Source organism: Cyprinodon tularosa, unplaced genomic scaffold (assembly GCF_016077235.1).
Source record: "Cyprinodon tularosa strain WSP-4 unplaced genomic scaffold, ASM1607723v1 ctg683, whole genome shotgun sequence".
Classification (NCBI taxonomy): Eukaryota; Metazoa; Chordata; class Actinopteri; order Cyprinodontiformes; family Cyprinodontidae; genus Cyprinodon; species Cyprinodon tularosa.
Genome location: NW_024039433.1, coordinates 335,626 through 354,588, shown reverse-complemented (window position 1 = coordinate 354,588; position 18,963 = coordinate 335,626). Strand labels below are relative to the sequence as shown.

Sequence of the window (18,963 nt, the reverse complement as noted above, 5' to 3'; positions counted from 1 at the left end):
GAGCCATTTTTTGTTTGCACAATCAAATTAAGACTCTTTAATATCTTAACAGAACCGTTTTTTTTTTTTTTTAGGCAGCTAAAAACAGTAAATTAAAGTAAAGTAAAGCTTCTACAAATCACACACTGGTTTAATTTGCATGGCTGTTCGTTATAAAATCATCAAATTTACACCTTAGAATTCTAAGTAGTTCAGATTTAGTCAAGTACAGTCTCTAATACAGTGTTTTTCAACCCTGGTCCTCAAGGCACACTGCTCTGCATGTTTTGGATGTTTCTGAGCTTCAGCACACCTGATTTAGGTAACAGGTTTATGAAAGCTGGGAAACATCTAAAACATGCAGGTCAGTGTGCCTTGAGGACCAGGGTTGAAAAACACTGCTCTAATAAATAGGCAGTTCAACATTGTGTCCATTGCCAGAGAAAAAATAATAAACTATGGAAATCTTTTATTTTGTCAAATCCTCAAAGTCTCTTAAATCTTGTGCCTACCTGCTAAGTTGTCTCTCTATTCGACAGTCCCGTTCTCTCCTGGCATCAGTAAGCTTTTGGTTTGTGTTAAGAGCAGTCCACACCTTTGAGCCGCTTACACTGAGGTCCAGAGCTGTATAACCCTCCTTGTTCTTTTGAGATACATCCGCCCCATGAGACAAAAACAACCTGTAGACAATAAAAAAAAGAAAGAATTGAATCAGAGAAAGCTAGCCGCTCTATAAGGAAATCATTAACCATGTAAGGTGAAATTGTTGCAGTGCTAAACTTGCCCTCATTTCTTTTCAGGAACCAAAGTGACCATTTCATAATTCACTTAAACATAAATTTACTACTGAACAAAAATCAGATCATACACTTATCAGCTTATCTAATTAAAAGGAAAATTCTAATAACCTGTTTGTTACTTGTGTATAGATCATCATAGGAGAAGTGCAGAAGCATAAGCTGAAAACTTATCAGTAAACCACTACCTTTGATTTAAGATGTCACAAAAAGATGTTGTCTAAATTGAACCCAGAATATCCTCCACAGCTGGGGTATGAGTTACCCCAGCCGGGGGTAACTCATACCCCTTGTCACAAAGCACTGAAGGTTATCAAGCTGCACTGCAGCTGGAGAGTTCCTTTCTGATTTGGTATTAAATACTGACAGGGTCATCATAGTGGGGGATTTTAACATCCATGCTGACATTGAAAGTGATAGCTTAAGGGCAGCCTTTAATGCTATCTTAGATAGATAACGCTATTGGCTTTGTTCAAAATGTAAAAAGTACCACACATTCTCATCTTCATACTTTTGATCTTGTGTTGACATATGGCATAGAATGTGAAGAAATAATAGTATTTTCTCACAACCCTGTCCTCTCTGACCACTTTTTAATAACCTTCAGGATTACTTTAATAGAGTTCTCCTCCCCCCAAAATTTTGTTTACTTTAGCAGATCATTATTAGGTTGTGCAGTTATAAATTTAAAGAATCTGTTTCACTTTCTCCCTCCTCTGTGTCGCTGAGCAGTGCTGCAGAGTGCAACAGCTTAGTTTGTTCCCCTTCACAGGTGAGGACTTTGTTGATGGGGTTGCTAGTTCTCTGCGTACTGCCTTAAGGCCAATTTATGCTTCTGATGCAAAGCCTCTGCAACCGTCAAATCTGTCTCTGTGCACAACCACGCCCCCCGCACAGAGGTTCTGCAACCGTTGTCGCACACCTCAAAAAAATCCTGACTACTCGTTGGACGGTCACAAACCTGCGCGGAGCTCAAGCGAATGTGCGCAGACAAAAAGCATCTGTGATTGTTCTGTGGAATGCCTTTCCGTCTGTCTGTGTGGTCGTCCTTCTCAATTCGGTGCCAGGGCGCAAATTGATAAGATTACTACTGTATAAGCGGACCCTTTGTCATTTTTCCTCATTAATAGAGGAGAATAAGAATAATACTAGATATTTTTTTAATACAGTTGCCAAACTCACCCAGAGCCATAGCTCTGTTGAACCATCCATTCCACCTGCTCTTAGCAGTAATGATTTTAAGGGATTCTTTATAAATAAGATTGATCTTATTAAAAATAAGATCATAAGCACTCCTCTATCTATGATTGGTTTACCTCTAGAAGGTGAGGCAGCATCTGAGGTAGCCATACAATCTGAACCGGGTTTAGACTGCTTTGATCCAGTCTTTTAAAGTCTTTCAAACTAATTACTTCATCTAAGCCTTCAACTTGTATGTTAGATCCAGTTCCAACAAGGTTATTTAAGGAGGTATTCCCTTTGATCCCCACCTCCGTTTTAGATCTGAATAATCTATCCCTGTTCAGGGATATGTACCAAAGGCTTTTAAGGTTGCTGTAATTAAACCTTTGCTTAAAAATCTGTCTCTTGACACAGATGACTTGGTCAATTATAGACCTATGTCCAATCTTCCTTTCTTATCTAAAATTCTTGAAAAATAGTTGCCAAACAACTGCCCGCTTACACCAGGAATCACTTACACCAGGGGTCTTCAACGTTTTCCAGGGCAAGGACCCCCAAACTGATGGCAAGATGAAGCAGGGACCTCTAATTATATATATTGTATGAAATTGTGTTATATCAAACTGGTCCTATAGTCACTCTACTGCATATGGATCTCATGTAATGAAAGTAATTAGCACGGGGATTATTAAAGTATTTCTGATTCAGATTCCTGGTTGATGGGACAGGTGTTGTGAATGAAACGATGCCCAGCTTGAAAGAGCTACTGTGTGTCGCTGAATGTGTGCATTGATGACTGAAAGACATCTGCCTCCATTTGTCTGCTCACTACAGTGTTGAATTGATGTTGATTTATAGACATTTCAATTAGTGGAAAAAATTACAGGAGGGAATATAAAAAAGTCTAATCAACATCATCTTTCGCGACCCACATGCAGTACACGCTTGAAGACCGCCGACTTACACCATAATGAACTTTTTGAAAAGTTTCAGTCTGGCTTTAAAGCTCATCAGCACTGCAACAGCTCTGGTGAAAGTTGCTAATGATATTCTCATGGCCTCAGATAATGGACTTATATCTGTACTTGTCCTGTTAGATCTCAGTGCTGCATTTGATACAGTCGATCACAATATTCTTTTAGAAAGACTTGAATATTTTGTTGAAATGAAAGGAGCAGCAGTAGACTTGTTTAAATCTCATCTATCTGATCGATTTCACCTTAAAGAAAAAAATTCCTCATGCTCAAAGGTTACCTTAATAGCTATATGTCTTTAAATCCAGATGAAGCTAACCGATTTAATATATTACAGGCATGTCTTGAAGACATAAAAACCTGGATGACCCTTAACTTTCCGCTTCTGAATGCAGACAAAACAGAAGTTATAGTCTTTGGACCAGAGTCTTTGAAAAATAATCTGATTAGTCAGTCACTTCATTTAGATGGGATTAAACTGATTTCAGATAATAAAGTAAAAAATATCGTTGTTATTTTTGATCAGGACCTGTCACTTATATCACACATCAATTGGATGAACCATCTAAAACCATCCCTTGAGAACAAGAGATTCTCTGGAAAGTTCTGGAACTTCCCCTCGTAGGGGCGGTCAGCTCACGCATGGACCAATCAGCTGATTGAGGAGGCTGATACTTTAACAGGAAATGCCCCTACATCACTCATGGTTTAAAACGCAAGTTAAATCTTTCTCTTCCTCCTGGGTTCCATCGCCTGTAAGGGAAGACCCCATCAGGTGAAATGCTAAAAAAAAGCTAACTGGAAGTAGCTTTCGTTTTCCTGAAGTCATGGATCACAGTGTCCCATCGTGCATAGCGGCTGCACTAACTGGGGGGAGAGAAACCTCCGGAACTGACTGCTGAGTGGAGTCTCCTCTCCCTTGCCAATGAAGCTGGGGTCCACTTCGGCAGGATCTTCAGCAAGAATGGAGATCTGGGCCCAAAAAGATCCAGATCTACAAAAATCATCAAGGATAGGTCAGAACCTTTCAGATTCCAAACTGCTGCAAAACAGACCTTCTGCAACACATTTCTCTTGAGTTTCAGAACTTATAGTGCCAGACTGGATGAGAAAGCCTGCCTTGATGAACCACTGAGATAAAGAGGCCCCCTGCTGTGAGCCACTGAGACTTAGGCCCCGTCCACACGAAGTCAAAACGAACACGAAACGCTGATATTTTCCAAAACGTTTGCCGTAAAGACGGAGACGTAAAATAAATGTGAGCATCCACACGAATGCATGAAAACGCTGCAAAATGTATGCCAGGCCTGTAAGTGGCGCTGTGGTGCCAAAGCAAAAATAAGCGACGAAATGTTGGGCATGTGCACTAATATTTATACATGGTTGCCCTGCGGGTCCATTCAGTCAAATTCAGGTGCTGAACTATGTCGTCGATATTGCTCTGTTCTTCCTGGAGATATTCCAGAAGAAGAAGATTCTGTTGTAAGCCCGACAGCAGGGTGAGTAGCATTAGCAGCAACGGCGCCATTGTTGTTGTGATGTGTCGCGCATGCGTGTTTAGAGGCGACGCTATGACGCATGCGTGTAAAAAAAAATATGCGGTTAGAGCGTAAAGATGGAAACGCGAAAACGGCGTTTCAGAATCTTCCCACTCTGAAGGCTGAATAAAAAAAAGATCGTTCACAGACCCCCGAAACGCCGGCTTCGTGTGGATGAGAGGCTGGTTTGGTGAAAAATTTGTGCGTTTAGGCCAGGGTTCGTCTTCGTGTGGGCGGGGCCAGAGAGAGAGTCTGCCTTGGTGTTGGCCTGACTGCTGAGCTGTTGCTGGATGAAACTCTGGCTTACCAAATGGACATGGACAAAAAGGTTTGCAGGTCTGGCATGATTAGGGACAGAACAAACAATATGTATTTTGATGGTATTGATAATTTCATGTGTTTACTGATGAGTAACGACAAAGCTAACAGGATAGATCGAATGCTACACTATGCTACAGGAATATGTTGTGAGCTGTTGTTGAAGCTTGGACAAGCTTTATTTCACTAAGGATTTAAACATTGATATAACATAAGTGTTTATGTGTTCCTCACAGCTCATAACATTTTGATTACCAAGTATGACCAAGAGTCATTTAATGGAATCCTGATGTATTAAGAGTCATTTGATTATAAGTTATTGGTTCTTGATTAAGCAAATCGTTTAATAATATATTAATATATGAATATAATTTGGCCAAATAATGTTTTATTCAATTCGTGGATTTGCATTGTGAATTGATCTGAAAACATTTCAATTTCTCTACATTAGTGAAAAGCTAATTTGATCATATCCCAAATTCTTCCAGATAAACTTTGGTTTTCAAACACAAAATTCATCTTAAACTGTTATATGATATTCAACCATGTTCCCATTCCTCTTTGTACATAGTAGTTTAGTTTACTTGAGTCTCACTAGTTTTAGTTTTGAACTGTAATATGTTTGACTTGGTGCTGAATTATTCTGTTAATAAACATATTTTAGCTAGTAAAGTAAATTAGGTCTGGGATCTGTTTTGCTTTGTGAGGACCAAATTGAACATTTTTAAAAGCTTTTCTTATATGTTTAAGTTCACCTTCAGCTGTGACACATACAATCCAAGCGGAGGAACAGACTGGATGTAGAGAAGAGCCTGGTATCAGCTGTTTTTCTTGCTGAGCTATCAGAGCTCATCAAAGCAACTCAGGTGTCTTGATGAAAACAAAGTAAAACTATTTAAATTCAGTCTGACTACAATTGTTTTTCTGTATTTTTTTTCCAATTCATCAAGTTTAAATTGTGATTATAATGGAATTACTCAGAGGAGCTCAAGTTTGATAAATACACGTTCATAATATAATTTTATGTTGTATTTATTCCTTACTAACTTCCAGGCAACGCATCAATATTTTTTTTTTTTTTTTTTATCTGAGATGAAAGCACAAAATGCCTAAGAATTAAATGCTTAAATTAAAATCAATCATGTATGTTCCACTTTTGGACAATCATCAATACTTTTGACTGAGAGGTGTACTCATGGCAAAATAAAATTTGCAAAGAGGTACACAACACAAAAAAGTTTGGTAAACACTGCTCCACACTATCTCTATCCAGTGCCATCAACTGTGCCTGAGGTTGGATAAGAAACTACATAGTTTGTACCAAAAAGCAAGGCTAAGTACTGGTTCTGATCCAAGGTAACACCCATGTCTGTCTTCATTTTATGTGTACTTAATACAATTTCAACCAAATTTTTGCTGTCATTCCTATTCTAATTCAATGTATTTTTTTTTCCTACTTCTATAGGGATAGTTTTTGTTGCCAATTTACTACATTTTCTAAATATCTGGTGCGGCTCCAGTTTTAACCCTGTCCTTGGGGCCACTGTAAGCAAAAAATAAATATAATATGAAGGACTTTAACTTTTGTGCAAAAAAGTTTTTACTTCTATTTACATGCATGGATCTGCAAGCTAGCTACAGCTCTATCTATCTTTCTGTATGATGACAAACCCATTTCAAGCATTTTACTAAAAACCACAAATGCAATTATTTGCCCAGCCCTATTAATACTCATAAGAAGCTTGCACCTGATTATGAAAACATGATTTTATTCTTGGCAAGACAATCATAAGAGCTTAAATAGAACTAGGAGCTGGGCTTGTCTTGCTTCTTGAAATGGTTTATTATTCACCCCAAAGGCTTCTCCTTTCACCTATCAAGAACTTTTTGGATTCAGAAACACTCTGTACTGGTTTCGGTCTAATTTGAGCAGGATAAATATTTGCAGGAATCCAGCAGATCTTTGAATGTCAAACTTACATTACACACTTTAGGTGGTTCGCTCTTGCAGCAATATGAAGCGGTGTGTCACCATGAACGCTGACAGCGTTCAGGTCGCATCCAGTTTCCAGCAGGGCCTGGGCGATGCCATCACAGCCTGACAACGCCGCCCAGTGCAGACCGACATTTTCTTCCTAAACAAAGCCCAGAGTAGGAGACAACACAGGTTCATAAAAAAGTGCAAAAAGTGCTAACACTCCTTGTGGTTTATGGGTGTATTAAGATGCTCATAAACCACAGTGAGACTCTCAGAGTTGGGAGATTTATATTTAATTTTTTTTCAATGTTTTTCAATACTCTTCTTTCAGTTGCACCTTTGAAAAACTAAGTACCAAATGTAACCAAGTGGTTCATCCAAGTCGAATAGGTCCAATGGTAACTTATTCTTCAAGATATAATTTAGGTTTTAAACATATTATTCTGTAGTGGGAGTAAAATAAGCTGACCGCAGGCACAGATTAATCAGATTAAGCATTTTTGTGACCCGTCGGCATTTTGCACAACACAGAGCTTTATTAAAATGTAATTTACTCTGGAACACCTGTGCATCCACAGTATGTTCAGTGACTGATACTTATAAACCCAAAAGGTCAGTTTGAGATGGCTCTATAAAGGCAGAGCAGCGTGTTGTCAAAACATACCTTGTCTCTGATGTTAACATCAGCCCTTTTTTTCAGAAATAGATGAACCAGCTCTTTATGCTTGTATTCAATGGCCCAGGTGATGGGAGTCCACCCTCCATTATCCTGAACAGACAACAGGTTGCAAATCATGTCAAGATTCTTCACATATGGGTTTTTTTAATAACGGAAATGTAAAATTTCATTACTTAAATGGAGGTAGTTATAAAAAAATGCATCAAGTTGAGAAAGTTTACTGTTTTATAGACAAATGCTTCTTAAGTGACACAGATGGTTCTGACATATTATAGAGTTGGAAGATAACCACAATATCGAAAGGGGTCTGGCTGCAGACCAGCCCTGTTGGGACGCTTCATTGCAGATCTGCACAATGCAGTCTCCTGCACTGTAAGAACAAGAAGTTTATTACAGACGTTTTAATTAAAACCTTCAGGAATAGTGAGTAGCTATGCTTTTTTTTTTTTTTTGGCGACGTGAGTGCTCACTTAAATGTGCCTTTTTCCGTACTTTTCCCCACTTAAAGACCAAGAAACCATGTGTATCTTATGTATTTTGGATGATTTTCTTTTACCCAGTACCACATTATCTGCCTCTTACAGCTGCATGTTTTAATGTGACTCTAACCACTGCACATCATTCAGATAAATTTGCTGTTTCCACAACAAAAAAACAGTTCCAAGAATATGAAATCGACTACTGAAACAAGTTTTTTTTTTGTATCTTCTGTTAATAATGCACTGAGAGAACACAAAGCTAAGTTAATTTGAAATCACACACTCCATTGGTAAATCTGTTTTGTCCAACAACAAAAGGTAAGACCATAGCACAGACAAAACTAAAAGAATAAAGAATATATAATACTTTCAAACACAAAGATGTCTTTATAAGAGTTAAGTTTATTAATTCGACATTTTCTTGCGTTTTTAACCTTATCCAGTTGAACTGGAGGTAGATTATATATAAATCATTAAACATATGAATACACCAAATATTTCTATTGAGAAGACCCAGGAAATAAACAAGGAAACGTGAAATATTTCCGCTATACTAGCTTTTATTTCATTTCACTTTTACTTTGAAAAGCTTCAAATAAACTTGCGGTTCTGAAAGTGCAGGGGACCTTACAGTACACGTCTGGAACCAAGGGTCCTGACAGTGCAGGTCTACAGCTAAACTCTCTTGATAATATCTGCATTTATATGATATTATTTTGAAAGAGGCCACATTGTTGATTATCAGATGCCAAAAATCTTTGCAAAACACCAAAATGAAGCATTTACTCTATTATTTATTTCATTAAGCAAATAGTTGGTTATGGTGTTGTGACAAGGAAGAAAACAATAACCAAAAAAATGTAAGTTCACCTGAGCTCACTGTCCATGCTAGCAAAATAAAAAAGAAGCATGGGTCATGAGGCACTCTGTAGTTTTGATGCACCCACTTTTTCCTGATTTATTTCTTTTTATATTCTTTATATATCTGACGATGTTGGCAAAAACCCAGAACACCATTTCAATTGGGTTGAAAAATTCATATACATATACACTGATATTTATGTAATCATTTTCTTATCTTTAATATAAGTAAAAATATCAACTACCATTTTTATTACTAAAATGGGGGTTGATATACTGTGAAATCTCAGGTGAACCCAGCAGTTATTTGAGGAAGATGAGATACACATTTACCTGACAATTGATGTATTTTGGTGCCTTGATAAGCAGATGATTGGCAACATCATAATGTCCCATCTTGGCAGCCAGATGCAGACAGGTGAAACCCATGATATCCTGGGATGATATTATGATTCACAATGAAAAGAAACTAAATGGATACTACCTTGGACCAAAGGATACTCACCTTTATTTAAACAAAGGAAATAAATAAAAGAATAGAAGAACAAAATCAATAACATTTTAAATTAAGTCAATCCCATTGCAGAAGTTGCTGTAGGCACAAAAACAACCCACTGTAGTTAAAGTCTATGGTGAGGCTAATCTAACATGTCGGCAGTGGTCACCACACATTGTGACACATTAGACACATTGATAATGTTCAGCTTTAATACAGATAGTGCAAGAAATTTGACTCATGAAAGATGGTTCTGTTCACTTGGGTTCTTGTGGCACCTCAGTGATCATAAGAGGATCATTTAATTAGAGCTCAGTGTTCAGAAAATAGCTGCGTCTCAATTCGCAGGCTGCGTACTTCCGAGGACCCAGCCTACCTAGCCTCCGGAGGACCCAGCCTTGGTAGGCTGCTCCGGAGGATCCTCAGCCGTTGGTAAATGGGACGGTCTAGCCTTTGGAGCACTTCCTGGTTGAGACACAACGTCATCACGTTTACCCCAAAAACAGCGCCAAACAAAATCCGACAGCTCGAGAAATAAGGAAAGAAAGAAAAAAAAAAAAAAATAGATATGGAAATTTTTTTTATTTTTAATTTACTTGTTATTGGAGGAGGAGAGTCGGCTTTGACGGCTTCGGCGGCAGCAAAACCGGCGACGGATTTTTCTCAGGCTGGCAGAGCACAGTGGAGAGGTAAGATCTACCTGCTATTATTCTAACCCACAGGGGCCTGCTAATGATCAGAATATACCAGTTATTAAATAAACGCTTGTCAGCAGATTGATGAATATGTTTAAATATCAAATTTTATATTTATCTGTAAGTTTGTAATTTATTTGTTTGTAACTTTAGTAATTTGAATTGAATAGTTAAATGTGTACAAACCCTGTAAATAACTGACTTAAATAACTACTTGCACTATCACTAATGTTGTGTTGAGAAGCCAAACTGTTGAGAAATAAATCGTTTTTTTGTCTAAATTGTTACCCCCTTACTGCCTGATTTTATTTGCAATTATATATATATATATATATATATATATATATATATATATATATATATATACACATACACTCACCGGCCACTTTATTAGGTACCCCATGCTAGTAACGGGTTGGACCCCCTTTTGCCTTCAGAACTGCCTCAATTCTTCGTGGCATAGATTCAACAAGGTGCTGGAAGCATTCCTCAGGGAGTTTGGTCCATATTGACATGATGGCATCACACAGTTGCCGCAGATTTGTCGGCTGCACATCCATGATGCGAATCTCCTGTTCCACCACATCCCAAAGATGCTCTATTGGATTGAGATCTGGTGACTGTGGAGGCCATTTGAGTACAGTGAACTCATTGTCATGTTCAAGAAACCAGGCTGAGATGATTCCAGCTTTATGACATGGCGCATTATCCTGCTGAAAGTAGCCATCAGAAGTTGGGTACATTGTGCCATAAAGGGATGGACATGGTCAGCAACAATACTCAGGTAGGCTGTGGCGTTGCAACGATGCTCAATTGGTACCAAGGGGCCCAAAGAGCGCCAAGAAAATATTCCCCACACCATGACACCACCACCACCAGCCTGAACCGTTGATACAAGGCAGGATGGATCTATGCTTTCATGTTGTAGACGCCAAATTCTGACCCTATCATCCGAATGTCGCAGCAGAAATCGAGACTCATCAGACCAGGCAACGTTTTTCCAATCTTCTATTGTCCAATTTCGATGAGCTTGTGCAAATCGTAGCCTCAGTTTCCTGTTCTTAGCTGAAAGGAGTGGCACCCGGTGTGGTCTTCTGCTGCTGTAGCCCATCTGCCTCAAAGTTCGACGTACTGTGCGTTCAGAGATGCTCTTCTGCCCACCTTGGTTGTAACGGGTGGTTATTTGAGTCACTGTTGCCCTTCTATCAGCTCGAACCAGTCTGGCCATTCTCCTCTGACCTCTGGCATCAACAAGACATTTCCGCCCACAGAACTGCCGCTCACTGGATGTTTTTTTCTTTTTCGGACCATTCTCTGTAAACCCTAGAGATGGTTGTGCGTGAAAATCCCAGTAGATCAGCAGTTTCTGAAATACTCAGACCAGCCCTTCTGGCACCAACAATCATGCCACGTTCAAAGTCACTCAAATCACCTTTCTTCCCCATACTGATGCTCGGTTTGAACTGCAGGAGATTGTCTTGACCATGTCTACATGCCTAAATGCACTGAGTTGCCGCCATGTGATTGGCTGCTTAGAAATTAAGTGTTAACGAGCAGTTGGACAGGTGTACCTAATAAAGTGGCCGGTGAGTGTATATATATATATATACACTATATTGCCAAAAGTATTTGCTCACCTGCCTTGACTCACATATGAGCTTAAGTGACATCCCGTTCCTAATCCATAGGGTTCAATATGACGTCGGTCCACCCTTTGCAGCTAGAACAGCTTCAACTCTTCTGGGAAGGCTGTCCACAAGGTTTAGGAGTGTGTTTATGGGAATTTTTGACCATTCTTCCAGAAGCGCATTTGTGAGGTCGCACACTGATGTTGGACGAGAAGGCCTGGCTCTCAGTCTCCGCTCTAATTCATCCCAAAGGTGTTCTATCGGGTTGAGGTCAGGACTCTGTGCAGGCCAGTCAAGTTCATCCACACCAGACTCTGTCATCCATGTCTTTATGGACCTTGCTTTGTGCACTGGTGCACAGTCATGTTGGAAGAGGAAGGGGCCAGCTCCAAACTGTTCCCACAAAGTTGGGAGCATGGAATTGTCCAAAATGTCTTGGTATGCTGAAGCATTCAGAGTTCCTTTCACTGGAACTAAGGGGCCAAGCCCAGCTCCTGAAAAACAACCTCACACCATAATCCCCCCTCCACCAAACTTTACACTTGGCACAATGCAGTCAGACAAGTACCGTTCTCCTGGCAACCGCCAAACCCAGACCCGTCTATCAGATTGCCAGATGGAGAAGCGCGATTCGTCACTCCAGAGAAAGCGTCTCCACTGCTCTAGAGTCCAGTGGCGGCGTGCTTTACACCACCGCATCCGACGCTTTGCATTGCACTTGGTGATGTATGGCTTGGATGCAGCTGCTCGACCATGGAAACCCATTCCATGAAGCTCTCTGCGCACTGTTCTTGAGCTAATCTGAAGGCCACATGAAGTTTGGAGGTCTGTAGTGATTGACTCTGCAGAAAGTTGGCGACCTCTTCGCACTATGCGCGTCAGCATCCGCTGACCCCGCTCCGTCAGTTTACGTGGCCTACCTCTTCGTGGCTGAGTTGCTGTCGTTCCCAAACACTTCCATTTTCTTATAATACAGCTGACAGTTGACTGTGGAATATTTAGGAGCGAGGAAATTTCACGACTGGATTTGTTGCACAGGTGGCATCCTATCACAGTTCCACGCTGGAATTCACTGAGCTCCTGAGAGCGACCCATTCTTTCACAAATGTTTGTAAAAACAGTCTGCATGCCTAGGTGCTTGAATTTATACACCTGTGGCCATGGAAGTGATTGGAACACCTGATTCCAATAATTTGGATGGGTGAGCAAATACTTTTGGCAATATAGTGTATATATAAACATAATGCAGGAAAAAATCAAAACGAAAAAATAAGTTAAATAGTGGATCTAGATGAAGTAAAATTTAATTTCTAATAAATCATGTAATAAAGATAATGAAAAAAAGATAGATGACTGAATAAAAATAAATATTTTTCTATTTGTTTTTTTTTTTACAGGTCATAACAGCACGTGCTGTCCTGCACAACATCTGCATGGGAGCAGGTGACATCACGGCCCCAGAGGACAACATGCCAGAGGATGAGGAGGGGAGGTGTTGGAGGCAGTCAATGGTGCTCCATGTAGGGACCAGGTGTCTGCCCTGGAGGAGGGTCTACCCGACCAGTTACATTTAGATGGCAAGTAGAATCACATTTTAGCTGTTCTTATTTAAGGGTTATGAAAACAGTTTTAGTAAAGTCATTCTTTTCTGTGTCTTTTAGTAACATGGCAGCCGTTGATTGGGTCAGCCCTGCAAACCCTGATGAACGATGTGGTGAACAGTGGAGAGAGGCACCCCCACCCTCCAGATGATGTCCCACTCACAGTCAGAAGACTCCAAGGTCATCTCTGTGGCATCCCATCAAGTCCAGCAGCACCACCAGGGACTCCTGCTCAGTCAAGATTGTATATATGTGTTCTCTAGTAATATTTATTTAATATCTTCTGTAAATAGTTGTAGTAGTTAATTTTAAAATCTAATGTCAATATTTAAAAATGTTTTAATAGTTTATTGTAAATACTTGCTTCTCTAAAAATAAACTGATGTCACTGAGAAGTTGTTCTAAGTTTACTTAAATTGTAAAGAAGTGATGAAACAGATAATGTAAAAAGGTTAAAAGACTTTAAGTACACACCGACAACAATAACTTTTATAAACAATTTAATAATTTAACAATAACAGCAACACAGAACCTCAACTTGTTAAAAAAAAACACCACAAAAAAAAATATGTCTGTCCACCATCCTCTCAAATAAATGAAATAATCTGTCCATCCTTTTCCTCCTCCCTCTGCCATCTGATATCCTCCCTGATTAAATCCACCAACTCGTCACTCCTTCTTCTCTTCCTCCTTTTCTCCTCTCTCATTCTCTTCCTTATCTTCACCCTAATGCTGCTCAGCCTCTGCAGCACCTGGCCCTGGTGTGTCCTCAGGGATGGAGGCAATTAGGACAGGTGGGGCAACAGAGGGTCTCTGTCCTAATACCTCATCCATGAGGACAAACCAGGGCCAGGTGGCAGCAGTAGGCTTCCCACTGACCCCCTGCCCTGTCCCTGGATCTTTGCATTCCTAAAGTAGAGGAAAACTATCTGTATCAACAGATGCAATTTTCTGTAGTGTTTCTTTAAAGCTAGAAAAAAGGAGTGTTTCATGATTTTGATGGATTAATGAAATTCTACAGAAAAAGACTTTGGAATGGTAACCTGGAGATTACTTTTTTAAACTTACTCAAAGTGTAAATTAACATGAATATAATAAATGTAAGATGTAATTTCCCCACACACACACACATATATATACATAAACATATATATATATATATATATATATATATATATATATATATATATATATATATATATATATACAGGACTGTCTCAGAAAATTAGAATATTGTGATAAAGTTCTTTATTTTCTGTAATGCAATTAAAAATCATGAAATGTCATACATTCTGGATTCATTACAAATCAACTGAAATATCGCAAGCCTTTTATTGTTTTAATATCACTGATTATGGCGTACAGCTGAAGAAACCCAAATATCCTATCTCAAAATATTAGAATATTTCCTCAGACCAAGTAAAAAAAGAAAATTATAAAATCAAAACAAAATCAAACATTTGAAAATGTCCATTAATGCACTCACTACTTGGTTGGGAATCCTTTTGCACAGATTACTGCATCAATGCGGCGTGGCATGGAGGCAATCAGCCTGTGGCATTGCTGAGGTGTTATGGATGCCCAGGATGCTTCAACGGCGGCCTTTAGCTCATTTGCATTGTTGGGTCTGGTGTCTTTCAGCTTCTTCTTCACAATACTCCACAAATTCTCTATGGGGTTCAGATCAGGGGAATTGGCAGGCCAATCAAGGACAGTAATGCCATGGTCAGTACACCAGTTACTGGTGGTTTTGGCACTGTGGGCAGGTGCCAGATCATGCTGGAAAATGAAATCATCATCTCCATAGAGCTTTTCAGCAGATGGAAGCATGTAGTGCTCTAAAATCTCTTGGTACACAGCTGCATTTACTCTGGACTTGATGAAATACAATGGACCAACACCAGCAGCTGACATGGCTCCCCAAACCATCGCTGACTGTGGGAACTTCACACTGGATTTCAAGCAACTTGGATTTTGCGCCTCTCCAGCCTTTCTCCAGACTCTGGCGCCTTGACTACCAAATGACATACAAAACTTGCTTTGGTCTGAAAAGAGGACTTTGGACCACTCTGCAACTGTCCAGTGCTTCTTTTCCATTGCCCAAGTCAGACGCTTCTTCCGTTGTCTTGAGTTCAGAAGTGGCTTGACCATGGGAATACGGCTATTGTAGCCCATTTCCCGGACACGTCTGTGAACAGTGGCTTTTGATACCTGGACTCCAGCTTCAGTCCACTGTCTTTGAAGCTCCCCCAAATTCTGGAAGCGGCTCTTCTTCACAATGCTGGTAAGGCTGCGGTCACCTCTCTTGGTTGTGCAGCGTTTCCTGCCACATTTCCCCCTTCCAACACACTTTTTGTGAATGTGCTTTGAAACTGCACTCTGTGAACAGCCTGCTCTTTGAGAAATTTCTTTTTATGTCTTACCCTCCTGATGGAGGGTGTCAATGATGGTCTTCTGGACAGTAGTCAGATCAGCAGTCTTCCCCATACTTGTGATTTAGTTTACTGAACCAAGCTGAGTGTTTTTCAAGGCTCAGGAAACCCTTGCAGGAGTTTCGAGTTAATTGGACGATTCAAGTGATTAGTTGAATAGCCTACTAGTATACTTTTTCACGATATTCTAATATTTTGAGATAGGATATTTGGGTTTCTTCAGCTGTACGCCATAATCAGCGATATTAAAACAATAAAAGGCTTGCGATATTTCAGTTGATTTTGTAGAAGCAAATTGTGTTGCCTTAGGTCATCGTGACCTTAAGCTCACAATAATTGATAACACAGAGCAAGCAGGCTGGAAGCCACGTACACATCTTGGCAGTAACAGTGTGTTCACAGGCTGGAAGTCAAGTACAAGTCTTGAAAAACAGGGTCTTTAAGGCCCACTCGCACGCAATCCGGTCACAGGCCAAGAACTTCCAGGAAATTCTTCAGAGCGTCCAGTCGTGCACATACATCCACACAGTGCAATGTTGAAACTATATAAACGCCCAGATTTGAATGAGAGTTGAGAAAGGCCAGATGTGTTCTGTTGAAATGTTCAGCGCTGTGTTACGTGTACTGAGGACAGCATGTCAATTTGATCTATAAAATAAATGCTTCTTCTCCCGTCCTGGGGCAATCAGATGATCGACTGAAGGTGTCCTGATTTTTGACATTCTACCATTGAAAGCCACCACATTTGGTGCATTGGCCTGGCTGAGAAAAGAACCGGGACCAACTTTAGAATCACTGAAGAAAGTCATCAGGAGACGGTGAGTTAAATCCCTTGCTCCTATTTTAATGACTGATATAAAGCAGATCACTTAAGCTGTTTGGAAGCTGGACACACATTTAAACTGTATCAGGCGATTAAAATTCGACTTTTTCAGCAACAGGTTTCCTGCATACCTTTCTTATCATATGTCCAGACGTGGATGCATAGAGAGAATCCAGTTCTTCATGGGATTTTATGTTTATTGCCATATTAATCTATGTTTTAACATAACTGTAACCTAATTATCTGCCGTTTAATTATCCTATTGATCTGTTTATACTGAAACATAATAGAACTAATATTTTATACCCCAGACAGACATGTTGACGTTGAACAAACAACATAGAACAGACAGACAGACAAAGAACATAAAGACACACAGACAGACAGACACATGCCGGCTTCTAAAGTAGTTTCGTTTATACTAATATATAGTCCTATTTAACAGATACAGAATGTCGTGGCATTTTTAAGCTTCCAGCGTGTGTGTGTGTGTGTCAGTGCACACACAATTTGAAATGAATCCAGAATGTATGACATTTCATGATTTTTAATTGCATTACAGAAAATAAAGAACTTTATCACAATATTCTAATTTTCTGAGACAGTCCTGTATATGTATATTATATATATATATATATATATATATATATATATATATATATATATATATATATATATATATATATATATATTGTATTTTTTTTTTTACGTTGTCCCACACAAGTATCACTTCTATCACAAATATGAGATTTACAAAAAAGTGTCATCTGGGCATAATTTGTTGTGATTAAAAGATTATATTTTACATAGAAATGCAACATGTAGATGGAATTCTGCCTCAACTCTTCCCTCCATCCGACTGCGGCAGTATTTTTGGCCCTGATGATTAAGTGGTCATTTTATCCACTCCTCTGTCTGCTCCCTGGAACAAAATGACATGTAAAGCATATTTCTGTTATTTCAACAGGCAAAATGACTGTTCTGTATAATTACGCCGGTATTGTTTTTCGAGTGAATTATACTTTAAACCTTATTATACTGTACTGTAAATTAACTATACATTATTGAGTATTAAAACAAAACGTTTGCAGTATTGACAGCCCAGTACAGCTGGACTAATGTTATTTCTTCAGCTGCATTAAGCTTTAACAGTTCTAATCCTTTGTAATAAACTGTTTGAGAATAATAGATCCGATTAGTGTGTTAGCTCTAAGCTTTAGCTTTAGTTGGTCCTACACATTCTCGTGGCTCAATTCAATTCAATTCAATTCAGTTTATTTATATAGCGCCAAATTCACAACACATGTCATCTCAAGGCACTTTACAGTTCAACCAGATCATACAGTCAAATTGATACAAAGTTTTCTATCTAAGGAAAACCAGTTGATTGCATTGACTCATTGACTCAAATACAATCCCCCACACTAAGCATGCTTGTAGCGACAGTGGAGAGGAAAAACTCCCTTTTAACAGGAAGAAACCTCCAGCAAAACCAGGCTCAGTGTGAGCGGCCATCTGCCGAGGCCGACTGGGGTTAAAGGAGACAGAAGCAGAGATACAAAAAGCAGCTGTAAAAGGCGGCCCCGTCCAGGAAACACACAGCCAGGCAGACGAGCTCCAAGGCAGCCCCCATGCCAGAGGACGAAGAGAGCACATCCACTCAGTCACGGTCAGAGAAACAGGACCACACTGGAAAACAGGCCGATCTCCAACATCTATTAACAAGGGTGTTGATAGAAGCAGCACAGCTGATGTTTTTTTTCCAGGATGACGTCACAGCCAAACAGGAACAGACGAGGCAAAGCTACTCTGAGGAAAAGCAGAGAGAGCAGAAGGTTAGAGATTGAACTAACAGATTCTGCAGAATAGGAGAACAGAGAGAGAATGAAGCAGAATGATGAAATGGGGGTCCCTATGTCCTCCAAAAGTCTAAGCCTATAGCAGCATAACTATAGAGATAGCTCAGGATAACCTGAGCCACCCTAACTATAAGCTTTATCAAAAATGAAAGTTTTAAGCCTAGCCTTAAAAGTAGACAGGGTGTCTGCCTCACGGACTAAAACTGGTAGTTGGTTCCACAGGAGAGGAGCCTGATAACTAAAAGATCTGCCTCCCATTCTACTTTTAGAAATTCTAGGAACCACTAGTAAACCTGCAGATTGAGAGCGAAGTGCTCTGTTAGGAACATAAGGAACAATCAGATCTCTGATATAAGATGGAGCTTGGCCATTTAAGGCTTTATATGTGAGAAGGAGGATTTTAAATTCTATTCTTGATTTAACAGGAAGCCAATGAAGAGAAGCCAGGATAGGAGAGATATGATCTCTCTTTTTCATTTTCATTAGAACTCTGGCTGCAGCATTTTGGATCAGCTGAAGGCTTTTAACTACAGTTTGTGGACTTCCTGATAGTAAAGAATTACAATAGTCCAGCCTTGAAGTAACAAATGCATGGACTAGTTTCTCAGCATCACCCCTGGACAGGATATTTCTAATTTTTGCAA

At 39.6% G+C, this 18,963-nt stretch overlaps 1 protein-coding gene across 6 annotated transcripts in view; it reads right to left on the bottom strand.

Moving 5' to 3' along the window:
- Window positions 1–18,963, bottom strand: part of ehmt1a (euchromatic histone-lysine N-methyltransferase 1a) — a 128,889-nt gene that overhangs the window by 61,024 nt on the left and 48,902 nt on the right. For 5 of the 6 annotated variants that reach the window (XM_038267751.1, XM_038267757.1, XM_038267758.1 and 2 more), the window contains 4 exons: window positions 9,119–9,220; window positions 7,431–7,535; window positions 6,769–6,923; window positions 492–659 (listed from right to left, as the gene is read on the bottom strand). In XM_038267751.1, coding sequence (XP_038123679.1) covers window positions 492–659; window positions 6,769–6,923; window positions 7,431–7,535; window positions 9,119–9,220 — 530 coding nt within the window. The remainder of the gene's footprint in view (window positions 1–491; window positions 660–6,768; window positions 6,924–7,430; window positions 7,536–9,118; window positions 9,221–18,963) is intronic. The other variant, XM_038267756.1, reaches the window with a different exon arrangement.